General features: G+C 44.2%; 1 protein-coding gene across 4 annotated transcripts in view; it reads left to right on the top strand.

Annotated features, from left to right (window-relative positions):
* Positions 1-15,432, top strand: part of CTNNA2 (catenin alpha 2) — a 1,425,647-nt gene that overhangs the window by 1,245,712 nt on the left and 164,503 nt on the right. For all 4 annotated transcript variants that reach the window (XM_083180541.1, XM_083180424.1, XM_083180611.1 and 1 more), the window contains one exon: positions 13,807-13,988. In XM_083180541.1, coding sequence (XP_083036667.1) covers positions 13,807-13,988 — 182 coding nt within the window. The remainder of the gene's footprint in view (positions 1-13,806; positions 13,989-15,432) is intronic.

Here is a 15,432-nt window from a genome sequence, read left to right as displayed (position 1 = left end):
CCAGTAGCATATATATAATACTGCAAGCACAACATCATTTGGTGGATTAAGAGCAAAATCCTACCAGAAAGTATCCTATGACAATAAAGTTGAACTATAACAGTGATATTGTGAGTCACAGCGCCACCTGCTGTCCATCAAGAATAGCTCCTCAAGTAATACTCTGGCTGCATCTGTTGCTATACCCCTACAAAGGGAGCTGTCTATTAAATATTCTAGAATTGTAAGTAGGTAAAACCCTTAATAATGAGCAGACTGTTCAACAAAATCAAAAATGGGATTTGTTTTTCTTCTTTAATAAGTATCCCTAATCCATATCTGGTTATTTTGGCTTGTTAGATGTAATCTCTTTGTATACCAGGACATTTTCCTACTTGTTACAGTGTGTTCCATTCCCTTTGTACCATTTCTACCTATTAGCTTCGTTCAACAGAGAGAGAGAGGAAAACATTTAAGCACTTAAAGCTATTTTCTAATAAATTTGATTTCAAGCTGAAAACATCATTTTATTTTTTTTGAGCTGTATGTGAAACCCAACATTAAACGCCATAGAGGAATTATCATTTCCTATGCCGAAAATTGCTTCCATTGTAAAGAACAAAACAAATATTTTATAAAAAAAAATACTTAATGCTCCAAACTGAACACGACTGACATGAACTGTACTGTTTGACGGGTTTGGCTGGTAAATCGCCATGGAGACAGGAGCACACCACAACAAAATACAAATATTTAGCGAGTAGCCTATTTTGACCTCAATGTCAGCAAATTTGAGTTGCTAAGTGGAACCTATAGTTCAGCAAGTGTACAGTATGAGTGCAATGATTATAACATTCAGTACTTTTTTTTTATTTTCTTTCTTTTTTGTTTAGTACATTCCTATAGTGGTATTATCATATTATTTTACTCTGTGCAGCCCAGAAAGTGATGTGCCTGAGATCTAGCTTATATGGCGCTATTGGCCACTGTGGACGCTTCGGGGATCATTCAGGTGCACCTGCGACCATCGTTGCAAAGTAGACTTGCATAGGACAGCATCAGACTGATGTTGTATCAGGGGGTGGGGAGTGGATGCCAAATAATGAGTGTTTTGATCCGATGCTGAGTCCTAGGATGAAGGTAGTAAGACACGTTGGCTTGTAGTAGAGGCTTCCTGCTGTATGCCCTTACCTAGATATCGCTGCTGCTTCCTTGGATGTAGCAGTGAGAGCAACTCTGGCTGCCCCTGAATGACCCCCGTTGTGCAATGTGTTAAATTCCAACATTCCGTTGGTTTTGCATTTGTTCCAGACTCAGAATCAGGACCCGTGTTGTGACATTGGATCCTGCTTTTCATCAGAACATATTGCATTTGTACTACAAACAGGTCATCTAGATCTGGAGGGGGTGGAATATTTATGGCAGTGGGGTAACAATGGCACTGCAGGCAATCGGTGGCATGGGGGAGCCAGTGCTGTGGCATGGTCTCCGCAGATTCCAATGGGTCTGACCATACGTATGGAATCTGCTAAAAATGTCCCTCCAAAAATGGCTGCCGCCCAGAGGAGACAGATGCTAGAGGTCCTATTGAACTGATGGATATATGCTAGAGGTCCTATTGGGTAGTGTATGTTGCTACCCAGAAGTTACAGATTCTGGGTAGCAATATATACATGGAATATGTATATTGGCCCGGGCAATGAGCATGTAACTCCCTGATATTGGGCATGTACAGTAACTCATTGGTAATGAGTATGTAACCCACTGGTAACAAAAAAACACTGGCAATGAATTAGAAATCCCTGAGAATGAGCATGTAACTTGTGGCAATTAGCATGTAATCCGTGGCAATGTGCATGAAACCCCTGGCAATGAGCATGTAACTCCTATCATTGAGCATGAAACCCCTGGCATCGAGCGTGTAACTCCTATCAATGAGCATGAATCCCCAGGCAACGAGTAAGTACCTCCTGTCAATGAGCATGAAACCCCTGGCAATGACCGTTTAGGCAAACAAATGATAATACATGTATGGACGTGGAGGGGCAGAATTTTTTTGGTAGGGGGCGCAAACTTTCTATTTACGGCACTGATTTATGGCTTAGCTTATTCATACCACCCAACTTTTGTTCTTTGAGGATCAGGAAGGGGGCGTGGCATATGAAAAGGGGGCACAGCCTCGCGGGACGACGCGTCCGCACAGCGTCGATTCTCTTCAGGCGGGGGGACTCCCAAGTGCCCCCCCCCCCCACCACCACCACAGAACAATGGCGGCCCTGGGCGTGAAGTGGGAACGTCCCCAAAAACTGGGACCTTCCCATGTTAAGCTCACTTACCAACATTTGTTAGGTATGACAATGGCACTTACAGTATGCAGATGTGTCCTTTTATAGTGTGATTTCAAGTGCGCCAAGTAGCCTCTCTTGGTGCACCAGGTCCCCAGCCACTTGGCCTCGCTGAGTGTCTATTTCTCCATAATATGTTTCACCGTTGCATACCCTGAAAACACCAGAATTCCTGCACATTCATAGTGTACACCTCACACAGGGGTATGCCACCTTTGTACATCTGTCTGTGTCTGAGTCTGACCTTCCGTGTTGGAAGTGCTAGGAAGCAGCGTCCACGGTTTCTTTTTGCGTAATCTGCGCATTGTCTAATGACATGTCTGTGTGACAAGCCTTTGTCTGTGGACTTTTTACAAGATAAAATGCAATGTGTATGTAGGAGCCGGAACTGCTTTCAAAAGCCTCTCTTAAGACGTTCTTGAAAAACAATTAATTCAGATGTATTTGGTCCTTAATTAAGCAAAGCCATAATTAAAGAATAACTGGTCTTGGGAATATGTATTTCCTGGGGAGAAACCCAATTTGTCAGTTCTTAGTGGAAACAAGGTAGAAATGAGCGTAGTAAGGTCACAATGTCGCCCAATTTCAGTTTCCCGGTAGAACAGAGATAAAGGTCCTGTCTATGGGGTTAATTCATATCCAATCTCACGGCGTCAAATTCCCAACGGTCAGCATTTATTTAAGCCACCGCCCAGCTAGAATGAAATCCCGCCTTCTTATATTTGCAACCGAGTGCATCTGTACAAACCCCATAGTGACCGGCTCACAATCTAATGATTAGAGTAGCCAGAGACGTACCCAGCCGTGCAATGGAAAAAGTCAGATCCGGGCTGGAGCTGATGTCACACACTGACCTCTAACAGGCACTGGCACACCTGCGTTATTCTAGGCACGACCATTACATGGCCGCTTACCACCCCGAGACGCCCGCTTCATGTCAATCTCTTTACGCCTGGGTTGCAAATAAAAAAGTGAGCATGATTTCTGCGCAGAATTGCCTTGTGCATATGTACTACAGTACTACGGGCTATAGCCATGCGCAGTCTATCGATAATCGTCAGTGCTAAATCTTGGAGTCTCCCCAAGTTGGCAACATTTCCAAGAATGTGGAAAAGGGATAGTCAACTGTTACAAGCCGCGCTGGTGCTGGTCCCGGCGGTTTTTAAGCAGCGGGGACATCAGCATGCTTCCACCCGACGAGCACCAGGGAGCAGCACTGGCGCATGCAAACCCCCTGGTTCCAGCTGTTGCAAAGTAACCCAGACACTGGCGTATATATCCCTTGCAGCGTCCCTAGGATGTACTATGCAACTCGGGCAGACATGCTGCACCCCTGCTGTTGTATATTTGTAATTTAAGGAGGCTTGGCAATATGCCCCTTTATATATACATATTAAAAATGGATTGGCCAGATGCCCTTTTACACTGCAGTCCAACCGGTTATAGCTTCTGTCCTCAAAGTGCTCCTGGCTTCGGATAGTGTTGTGTCTAGTTCTTAGTGTATCTTGTTATTCTGGTTAAGACATGCCAGTGAATCCTGCCTTCCTGGTTTTATACCATCTTGCCAGTGAATCCTGCCTTCCTGGTTTTATATCATCTTGCCAGTGAATCCTGGCTTCCTGTTTTTTACCATCTTGCCAGTGAATCCTGCCCTCCTGGTTTAATAACACCTTGCCAGTGAATCTTGCCATCCTGGTTTAATACCATCTTGCCAGTAAATCTTGCTGTCCAGGTTTGATACCATCTTGCCAGTAAATCTTGCTGTCCTGATTTAAAACTATCTTGCCAATGAATCCTGCTATCCTGGTTTAATACCATCTTGCCAGTGAATCCTGCTATCCTGGTTTAATACCATCTTGCCAGTGAATCCTGCCATCCTGGTTTAATACCATCTTGCCATAGTATCCTGCTGTCCTGGTTTGTGCCTTGCCAGTGTATCCAGCTGTCTTGGGTTGTGCCATCATCTTTCCAGTGTATCCAGCCTTTACGGTTTACGTCATGCAAACCAGCAAGTACTACTGTCCTGTCCAAACTGTTCGGTAGGAACCAGTATTCTTATTTATTATCAGTAGAGACAGGATTATATGCAACATAAAAAGATTGAAATATGCATGCAAATATGCATGAAAAGTGTTAAAATATGCTACATTAAATAACAAAAAAAATATATTTAACTTATTTATTTAAAAATCAGCATAAAATTAGTTGCAAATAAACCTCAAGCAAAATAGGCCCACAGCATCTGCAGATGTCTAGTGCTGTACACAGGATATTTTTCTTCCTGGCTGCTACAGCAGACTGCAGCGTCCTAGGCTCTTCTGGCATCAACTACACCGATGGATCCAGCGCGGATGGATCAAATGTCAGCATCGCATGTGAGGGCGGCACGGTGGAAGGCTTCCTCCCTGCACCGCATACTCACTATGACCCGGCGTTTCCTCCACGCCGCGTGATGTCACAACCCTTACGCCCGCCTCCTCTGCTGCAGAAGTCTGTCTCTTGGTGTAAGGTCCCAGGCCAGGGGCAGGCAAAGGTTCAGGAGCTTCGTAATGGCATCCGCTCCAACTGACTTTTATTAAAATGGATTGGCAGCCTAGAGCAGTGTCAGACGTAGTGTACATCCAAGGTCCCCACACCGCATACATATGGGTCTAGCCTGCAAAATCTACCACTACCTGGCCAGCAGCAGCAAGGCAAAGCAGTGCTGTGATTTGCGGGTGTAAAGGGGGCGGGAATAAAAAATTCGCACCATCACTAGATTTTAGGTAAAATATGCAATAATAAGTGAGAATGTGCAAATAAATATGCAAATATGCAAATGCATATAATCCTGTCTCTAATTATCAGTTTAAGATCATCAGGCTGGATTGTATAAGACCTCATTGTACAAGATAAAAGCCAGGCGGTAACCTAAGTACCGGTGAGTGTATCAAGCTCTAAGGGAACAGCGGGAGACTGTTATTGTCCTAAGATCTTGCCAGATATGACAGAAGGTTTGTATATAATTTTGCTCTGGTGAATCGTAACATCAGTTCAGTCTGTTGTGTAGCCAGGTAGCTGGTTGCACTCAAAGTCAAAACTATGTAGATGAATCTCCAAAACTTTTGTTCCTTACTCTAGAACAAGCTGAATATTTCACAAAACGATTCTCTAAAACAAATCATCCCTCGCTGTAATCACAGGTTTGAGCAACAGGTTTCTCTGCAGTCGTTGCAGCCATCGATGCGTTTGTGAAAAACAAAATCAAGACATTATCTATGTCTTCCTATATGTGTACAGTGTTCTGTGTGACAACAAAACAGGATGAATAATTGCTTAGCATGGGATGAATAAAGAAACCTTCAATCAGCCTTTAGCAAAATCCATTTACACCTGCGCTAGTAAGACAAGAAAAGTAAGATATCAGATATAATGATAACAGACAACACATCTTTAATAACATTGTTAGAACATCTCCCAGTAATACTTCGTAAATGGCCTAGAACAAAGAAAACATTACTAAACCTTCCACAAATAAACCACTTGTGCCGTCCTCATGCCACAGAATAACATCACAGATATACTGTCGTTTTATGTTTTTTAATGATATTGTGTTTAAAATGGCTTGACTGCTCCATTTTAATCTCAACAGGTTCTAAAATCCATCCATAATGGTTCATGTTCATTCTTGATGCATCCAACTTTGCAGTACAGATGTATAGTCAGCGTTGTCACAGTATTCAAACAGAGTGTAGTTCAAACAAACTTGATACCCAACGCGTTTTGTCCTATGACTTCCTCAGGGGTCAGTTCTAGATGCTACAAAGGAATAGTGTGACATTGAATTTGTATCATTAAAAAGTCTCATATAAAGGAATAATGGAGATACATGCCAATAGCATAATAATAATAACAAATGTAAACAACTGTGAGGTGTTTCAGTTCTTCTAAAGGTGCCCACAAACATTGCGATATGTGCAGTGTGCGTTTTGTACTAGATCGTATTGCATCTAGTTGACATTGCATGCGAAAACTGAGTTGAACTAGATGTGGTTTAGGGCAATATTCAATTGATGCCAGATCCGTTTTGCCGGAATGGATCCGGCATCCATTATTCAATTCATCGGCCAAATCCGGATGTCGGATTTGGCCGATGATTGACACTCAGCGGCGGGGGACAGCAGGAGAAGGCGAGAACTGGAGAGGGAGCCTGGATGGAGCCGGGTGAGCTGCTCTCACCCGGCTTGGCGGCGGGTATGTACAGGAGGGTGCTGGAGGGTGCGGGCGGCGGCATCAGGGTGCGAGCTGCGGCAGACAGGAGGACGGCGCCGTGTAAGTTGCTGCTGCTCACCCGGCGCCATCCTCACTGCCTCAATCCGGCATCTTCTTATGCCGGATTGAGAATGACGGAAGCACAGCAGTTTTGGCATTGTTTCCGTCAAAAGCAGGTGAAAAAAAAAAAGCTAAGATTGAATAGATCGGAACCCCATCTGATGTATTCATGTCGAAAACTGCCGTCTTTTCGGAAGACGGCAGTTTGGACACTGATTGAATATACCCCTTAGTACACAAAGTACTACCTGCACATACTTTTTGTACTTTGCAGTATGCGGTGCACAGGAACCATACAGAAACATGGTGCGATTTGAACTTCACGCGACGTGTTCTGGAATAAAAGTTCAAAAAGAAAAAAGCAGATGCGCTAGGTGGCCTGTATAGACACAGTAGTACCGGACGTTGGCCCTACAGTACATCTTCAGCCCACTGCTGCTGTAAGCTGACTAGTTGCCCACCTTCTCAGTTCTTGCATCTTAATTTCCAACATTCTTCAGATGCTGCCATAGGTGCCACTAAGTTTCTTTGCAAGTATAGTGATTTGCAATAATCACTCTGATTTGCTTTGGCTCCTTAAGATTCCCTGCTGATATCTTATTATCCTCCTTGTAGAAACACCTCAAAGGTGAGAGAGACAGCAGAACCTAGTCACACAAGATCTTCTTATCTATGCTGGTGTACACTTATCCATAACTGCTGCTGCTGCGAGTGGCTTAGGGTTAAAAAATGTTGCTAGTAATTTAGTTAAACAATTTTGTTTCATAAGAGTATCTTGAGTCCATAAGGATCTGGCTAATACTGCAAGGGAAGGAAAATCCGCACATCCAATAAATATAGGTAGTGTCTACAAGTTGCAGAGAGTTGAGTTTTCACAATAAAAGTACATTTTATACATCAGAAAAAGATACTTGCATGCTTTGGGATGAATTCACACAAGGTCAAATTGCATTTGTAATTTATTGCATAGAAATTCCATTTATCATGTGTGAGTGAGAGGAAAATAAATATCACGTTGAATATATAGTTGCATACAAGAAACCCCATACTGCAGGCAGCAATCTTATTATCAATACTTGTACAACTTTCCGAAATATATTGCTACTGTTGTAGATATGACTTGCAACAACGCGCATTTAAACATAGACACACCCACATGTAGAGTTAGACATGGCCATTGGACAGAGTGTGATACGCCCCCTTGATGATGCCCCAGGCACATCCTACCGTAAACTTCCTTCATTCTACTTTTCAGAAGGAGGCAAGTGGGCTTCGACTACAACCTCTGCCAACCAATCAGGTTTCAGATCTCTGTCGCTAGGTAGACTTCGGAAAGCTGACACCTAATTTAAAGTTTAATAAGTTACAGTACAGCTTATTTTGTGTCTCTTGAATTATATTAACGCATATGAGTTTCAGCCGTCCCGGTTCAATGCATATGGAAAACACGTCCCACTTCGCCTTCCAAATTAAATATACAGAGTCTGAAAATAACTGTCAGGGAAACTGACACCTGTTCAAACTGATTAAACACTATTGTTCAAGTTATAACAACATTAGCGGGAAAGTGACATCAAAGAGCGAGACGAGCTCATGCAAGCGCAAATGCATCAGATGAATATGAGACGGGGAGAAAATAATAATAATACTTTAATTATGTTTCATTACTGAGAAATCCCTTCAGCGTTATTGTTTTGTTGATTTGGAATCATTAGAAATCTTTCTATTTTTTCCCGGTTGAGCGAGCATGAGAGAATGTTTAACACGCGCATGAAGACTAATTACTGGAGGAACGCTCCGGTGTGAAACTATATTTCAGCTCCACTTCTGGTGATTCAGACACGTTCCCCCCTACTAACTCCCCAGAATAAGATAATTAGATTTTAACCATCAAGATGTGTAATCAGAAGTATGAAACAGAGCAACTGCAAATGTTGATTACTGTTATTATATGTGACATTAGAATTAGCAGATTAAACAGTGGGGTTTAGTAGCTGGGGAATACAATGGGCGGATTTACCGTAGACAGCGTCTTCCCTTCCGCGGTAGGCTCAGCAAGTAAGACTATTAAAAGTAGAGTCGTTGCATTCTTATTATTGCAGTTGTATACATTTATGCGGTGATGAAGGAGGCTTGTTGGATAACTAATAGATTCTGTTTTATTACAGTAAAAGGTAAGTGGGTTATAAGAAGGAACATTCGCTTGATGTCAAGTAAGGAGAACAATTCAACTGGTTTGATCGTAGTGAGTTTGGCTGGTTCTTCTAGGGCCTACGCTGACCTCTCTGGTGATTATAACTTATAGAGGGGCGGTCCGAAGATGGAACTTGCAATATATAAAAGACATTTCTGCATCCGGCTGTACAGTGGACACTTTTCCTTTTTGTCTTTTCCCTGAGTTTTTATCAAAAACATTCCACTAATAAATAATTTCCTATTGCTGGTCTGTGCTTATGACATCATGATTTTGGGTGCTCAGTAGGTGGGCTGGCAAAGGGGGTATTTGACCAAGTGTGCTATCGTTAATAGGTGCACACATTGGCCCTGGGACCAGGAGGCTCACATCGCACACCTTGCACTCATGTTTAATACTAACCCGCCCCAGGAGTCTTGCATCAGTAGCGGTTGCAGCTATTCCATTGGGCGAATTTGCCCAATTTTCACACACTATGAACGTGAGTGCCGCAGCTTGAGCGAGTGAAGACTCAATAATTCCTATGAGACTGTGGTGGGCATTAGCCCAATGTCGGGGTTAGGGCAACAAACCTCTTTGCATAGCCCCTCGCCACGCCACTCCTATTATATTCTCCCTCTATGGGGGTCGTGGACCTCCACGAGGGAGAATAGCCGGTGGCCATTGGGATCCTGAGTGTCAGGGTTTTAACAGTCGGGATCCCGACGTCTGTGTAATGACTGTCAGAATCCCGACTGTCTGCCAGCCATCCGGCACCCCTGTGATTCTGCATCGTGCGCACATGGAAGGGACCTTCTTCTCTTGAGCCTCTCGTAGAAATACTGATCATTATAGTTGCCTCTGTAGGAGCAAGAATAGCGGGTGCAGGATAGGCTCTCAGATATCCAGATTTGTGCAACTCAGATGCATTGAGCTCATAAAGTGCATCTTAAAAAAAGACTTGAAGCAGCAAAACTGCATTGTTGCCTTGAACATCGGTGGGCGACTGAGTCTGAAACTGTGTGAGATGGGCTGTGTAGTTTGTTTCAATGTATGGGGGGGGGGTGATTTTCTGTTTAGCTCAGTAAGCTGTGAGCTTGCCTGTGGATGTTGCCCCTCTGAATACCCCCCTCTCACCATCGAAGGGATGTGTAATGAAGATACACAGCAGGAGAAATAATTTTTACGGTTGCCGACCATCGAATGATTTCTCCTAGCTTCGCAAATATGGGTCACTGAGAGCTGACTTTTATTTGCGAGCAGCGGGACGAATACAGAGCGGGCAGCTGACGTCCTGGGCGTTCCCATAGGTGGTCCCTGTTCCCGCCGCCATCGGCACCGATGTATGGCTCAGCAACTATGCAAGTCACCAAAGCCATTCGCAAAAAAGGCCTACACATGCACATAATAGATCATGCGCAGTCCCAAAAACATCGGGTCAGGGCCGAACTCGCAGTACTGCACATCCACCTTGACAAAGGGGTGATATATACCCCGAAACGTTGGTATGCTTTTTTGCTGAATTATATTCTTTTGAAAATTTCCCAGAGGGCCACTGCTTGTTTCTACTTTTTACCTCTATACACCTGATCCGGAGGGCACCTGGGTCCTGCACCTGCTGGGGGAGTGCCAGGCCTACACACAAGTCTCTCTCTCTCTCTCTCTATATATTATATAACACGGACCATACTATTGTGTGGCATGTGTATTAGATACACTACTATTATGTGGCATTGTTTACAATGGGCACTACTACTGTGTGGTATTATGTGTATAAAGGGCACTACTACTGTGTGGTATTATGTGTATAAGGGGGGCACTACTTGGTGGATCGCCAACCACCAGAAGGGGTCGGGAATGCCCTTCCGCTGTTGTGCCTAGGGTGCAATGCCCCCTACAATCTGCATAATCCCAGTGGTTAGCAATGTGGCTTTACACTTCATTCCACATTCTTACATTTTGCACATTCTCGATCACGTTGCTCTGCGGAACAAGAAATGGAGGGATGGGGCAGTGCTGAAATGTATGATATGATTTATAGGGTAGACCCTGTCTAGGCCAACCGGTCAACACCTAAAGACTCAGAATGTTCAGCTCTACCGGAAACATTTAAGAAAATATTATTTTTTTGCCCAGAGATATGAAGAGTTAATTGAATACTTAAATTTTTGCTTCAGCAGCCAACAAGACCAAGGCGTATTGAATGATTCAAAGACGCCAGCCTGTTTCTGCGGGGGCGGGGTGGTTAGTTTAATGATCTCATTTTAAACCTGTTTACAACGTGAACACAATGGGAAATGGCTATGTCTGCAGATAGTTGCAATATTAAATTGCCAGAAAAGTATCAAATTATATATATATCTCGTGATCCTTATTCCGCACATCGAGTGATAAAGACTCAAAACCCGCCTCAAATATTGAAGAGGCTTAATGATCATTCCCAATTTTTTTTTTTTTTTCGCATCGGCAGAAATTATTTAAATTAGCATACACTTATTCTTTTGAATCACAGCTAATTAATTTTCACTGATTTCGCTTTTCCTCCATCAAAATCGTTTAGGTGGCTCGAGTTGTGATATATAATTCCCCCCAGAAGTACTTCAGTCTTTTTCAATTGGAAACCACTGGGCTTCTTTGATAAGCCCTAATTAAAATGCATGCATTGAATTTTAATTTGATTAACTTGCAGATCCCCCCCCCCCCCCCCTTCATTTGCCGATCTCCTGTTTAGAGATAACCTTTTTTAATTCCAGTTTTCAAAAAGGTCAATTATAATTTTTTTTTTTTTTCGTTTCAAAGCCGAGAGCATTTTAAGAATATGTAGGAAATAAACATTGGCTGATTGAAAGTGACATAAACAGGGAAAAAATGTAATGACATTTAAATATAGGTCATGCACCATTACTTGCATGGTGCACTGTGTAGCCGGCTGCTGCAAGGGGACAGAAAAAGGTCTTTCCGCGCTGAAACCGCTGTTGAATGTTGCCATCTGAATTTCACAAGCGTCTATTGATACGGGATCCCAGTGATATCGCGCTTGTCTAGGCGGAATCACAGCATTCGGGCGTATCGATGCGCTTGTAACTAATGTAAGGTCATCTGTGATAGGTAGCCAGCGCTGCTGCAAGGATTCCAAGTGGTCTCTGCAAAGCTATGTAATATCACTCTTGTTTCCCGAATACCCACTGCTCAGCTGCTGGTGTAGAGATGGGCAAAACGGGTCACTAAGATGAGTCGGGATCCAGCGGATCACTCCGTGAAAACATCCAGATCTTTTAGAAGGGTCCACGGCTCACTTTGAAAAAAGGGCTAATTTGATAATAAAGAAGCATAATTTGTTTTACAATCATTTATTGCCATTTTTTTTTAAACTTTTTTTTTTTTTTAAACAGTGAGCTGAACAAATAAGAACATACATGACCGAGTAAAACACTGATCGATGGCTGGGTGCAGAATCGCCATCGATGGCAACCACCGATGGCATCTGCACCAATGGCCATCCCTAGCAGCAGCAGCCTTGTTATTCCCTCTTTCACTTGCAGTCGCAGCACTGTGGTAACTCAGTCTCCAGAGTTAGTACATCTCAACTGGCAGTGCTGAGCTCAGGCAAATGCATTTTAATGAAAAACAAAACTGAAAGTAAAAGACTGTTCAACTTCTCTGGCGCAGCGGAGGATGGGGGAAAGGGGGGGCACCGGCACCCTCTCTGTTAATGGATAGAAAGACATAATTGCTGGGAGTGGAATACATACTCTCTCTCTCTCCCACCCCCTCCTTCTCTCCCCTTCCCAATCACTGCCTCTCTCTATCCCCCTTAATCTACCCCCCCCCCTCTGTCTCAACCTTTCTCTCCCTTTCTTTCTATCCTTATCCCTTTTCCCATCTCCCCGCCTCTCCCTCCCTTTTTCCCCTCCTTCTCCCGCCCCTTTTTCTCTGCCTCTACCTCCTGTTTCTCTCCTTTCCTCTCCCCACTCTCTCCCCCTTACCCCTCTCTCTCTATCCCCCTTCCTCTCCCTCACTCTTTCTGTCTCTTCCTCTTTCTCCCACCCTCCCTTCCTTTCCCCCTCCCTCTCTCTACCTCACCCCTCTCTCCCCCTCTCTGTCTTTCCCTCTCAAACTCCCCTATCTCCCCTCCCTCTACCCCCTCTCTCTATTTACTTTTCCCTCTGTCTCTCTCTCTCCATATGCATCTGTCTCCTCTCTCTACCCCCAATCACTCCTCTCCACCCACCTTCAGGGTCGCACTAAACATGATTGCTGCACCTTGCCCGAGTGTAACCACTCTCCAGCATGTGGGGCAACTGAACAGGCACCAGCTTCCTGCTCCTGGCTTCCTCTTCTCATGGCATCATGTGCCAGGAGCGCAATGGGCAACAAGCTGACCTGGGGCTCAGACTTTCCCTGGCACAGCATGGCACTGGCTATGATTCCCAGTTTATGGTGGTGACTTTCCACCAGAAATAATTCCCATTTCCCCAATGCTGTATCACTCTGCTGTGTATGTTGTCATTACTGTCTACCATGTGCCAAACGCTATGACTTAATTCATTGAAGTTTTACTATTGTTTCTCTAATGTAGCTTCCCTCTCATCTGTGTGTGCTTTATCCCCTGGCAGTACAGTGCGGCCCCTTATCCAGGCTCTGACATCTTTTAGAAAAGTGAGGTCATTGTGATGTCACATTTATGTTGGTACCTCTGTAGGTGAAGGCGCCACATCTTAATTCAAAATTTAATTTGTGAGCTACAAACTTTAATGCATCTCCCAATGGATGAATATCAAATTAATGAATTAAAATTAACCGTTCTTTATGCATATTGTGTTAATTACAGTATGTATATATTTGTAAGATTTTCACAGCGCTACAAACATTAGATGGTGTCATGTCAATTAAACATTACTAGGATTAATAACCAGGGTTCCTTATAATACAGTGTAATTACTGTTTTTCTCTAACATTCTGCGGTTTAATAAAACTTTGATGTGTTATACCAAACAGGCAATCATGGCCCAGCTACCGCAGGAGGAAAAGGCCAAAATCGCGGAGCAGGTGGAGATATTTCACCAAGAGAAGAGCAAGCTGGACGCCGAAGTCGCCAAATGGGATGACAGCGGTAACGACATCATTGTATTGGCCAAGCAGATGTGTATGATCATGATGGAGATGACCGATTTCACCAGGTGAGACCCGCCTCTGGAGATATGGGTATGTCCACTACTCCGCCTGTGCAGTGCGCTAACACGGTCAGATCTAACTTACCGGTGTCTCAGAATCAGACCCCTTATCTGATTAGGGGCTAATGTAATTTTTTTGTTTATGTGGAGACCAATGTTTTTTTTTTTTTTTTTCTGTGGGGGCCAGTGTCTGTGGGTTTTTTTCTGTGGGGGATTGATGGTGTGCCTTGGCAATTTTAAAATCTTGATTGGTGTGCCGTGAATGGAAAACAGTTGAACTTAACTTATCTTAACTTATTCATTTATCAGGCGAGCTTATTAATGTTGATGAAGTTACAGTAGGTATAGTTTCTATGTCTAGATAAATATTCTTACTTGTAAAAGCTCCATAGGTACTGTATGTTCTTCCCCTCCAAACAGTCCTGGGCCAGGGGCAATGAGAAAGCCCTCAACTTCCACCCCTTTGTGTGCCTTTTCATATAGGAAATTGCTCATAGGTAAATTTGATCATTGACTATCTGGCTGTATGCTTGGAGCCAGGTAGACAATGCTGCACTCTGATTGGTGAATAGCTGCACCATCCACCAATCAGCATACAGACAGCCATTCACTGTCTGGCTGCAGGCTGGAAGTCAGGTAGCCAATCGGTTGCTGCCACCAAATCAATCATGTTACGTTCACCCAGCGTTCAAAATCCATCACTGGCTTTCATCTGTCAGGGTGGCACTGTAACACGCTGATTAGCACAGGGGTCAGGGTGGCGCTGTAACACACTGATTAGCACAGGGGTCAGGGTGGCGCTGTAACACGCTGATTAGCACAGGGGTCAGGGTGGCGCTGTAACACACTGATTAGCACAGGGGTCAGGGTGGCGCTGTAATACACTGTGATTAGCACAGGGTTCAGGGTGGTGCTGTAACACACTGTGATTAGCACAGGGGTCAGGGTGGTGCTGTAACACACTGTGATTAGCACAGGGGTCAGGGCGGAGCTGTAACACACTGTGATTAGCACAGGGGTCAGGGCGGAGCTGTAACACACTGTGATTAGCACAGGGGTCAGGGTGATGCTGTAACACACTGATTAGCACAGGGGTCAGGGTGGCGCTGTAACACACTGATTAGCACAGGGGTCAGGGTGGCGCTGTAACACACTGTGATTAGCACAGGGTCAGGGCGGAGCTGTAACACACTGTGATTAGCACAGGGGTCAGGGTGGCGCTGTAATACACTGTGATTAGCACAGGGGTCAGGGTGGTGCTGTAACACACTGTGATTAGCACAGGGTCAGGGCGGAGCTGTAACACACTGTGATTAGCACAGGGGTCAGGGTGGCGCTGTAACACACTGTGATTAGCACAGGGGTCAGGGTGGCGCTGTAATACACTGTGATTAGCACAGGGGTCAGGGCGGAGCTGTAACACACTGTGATAAGCACAGGGGTCAGGGCG

The sequence above is a fragment of the Crinia signifera genome, chromosome 1 (assembly GCF_055691185.1).
Source record: "Crinia signifera chromosome 1, ASM5569118v1, whole genome shotgun sequence".
Lineage (NCBI taxonomy): Eukaryota > Metazoa > Chordata > Amphibia > Anura > Myobatrachidae > Crinia > Crinia signifera.
The sequence above is the reverse complement of the archived record's forward strand: the minus strand, read 5'-3'. Positions and strand labels throughout refer to the sequence as shown.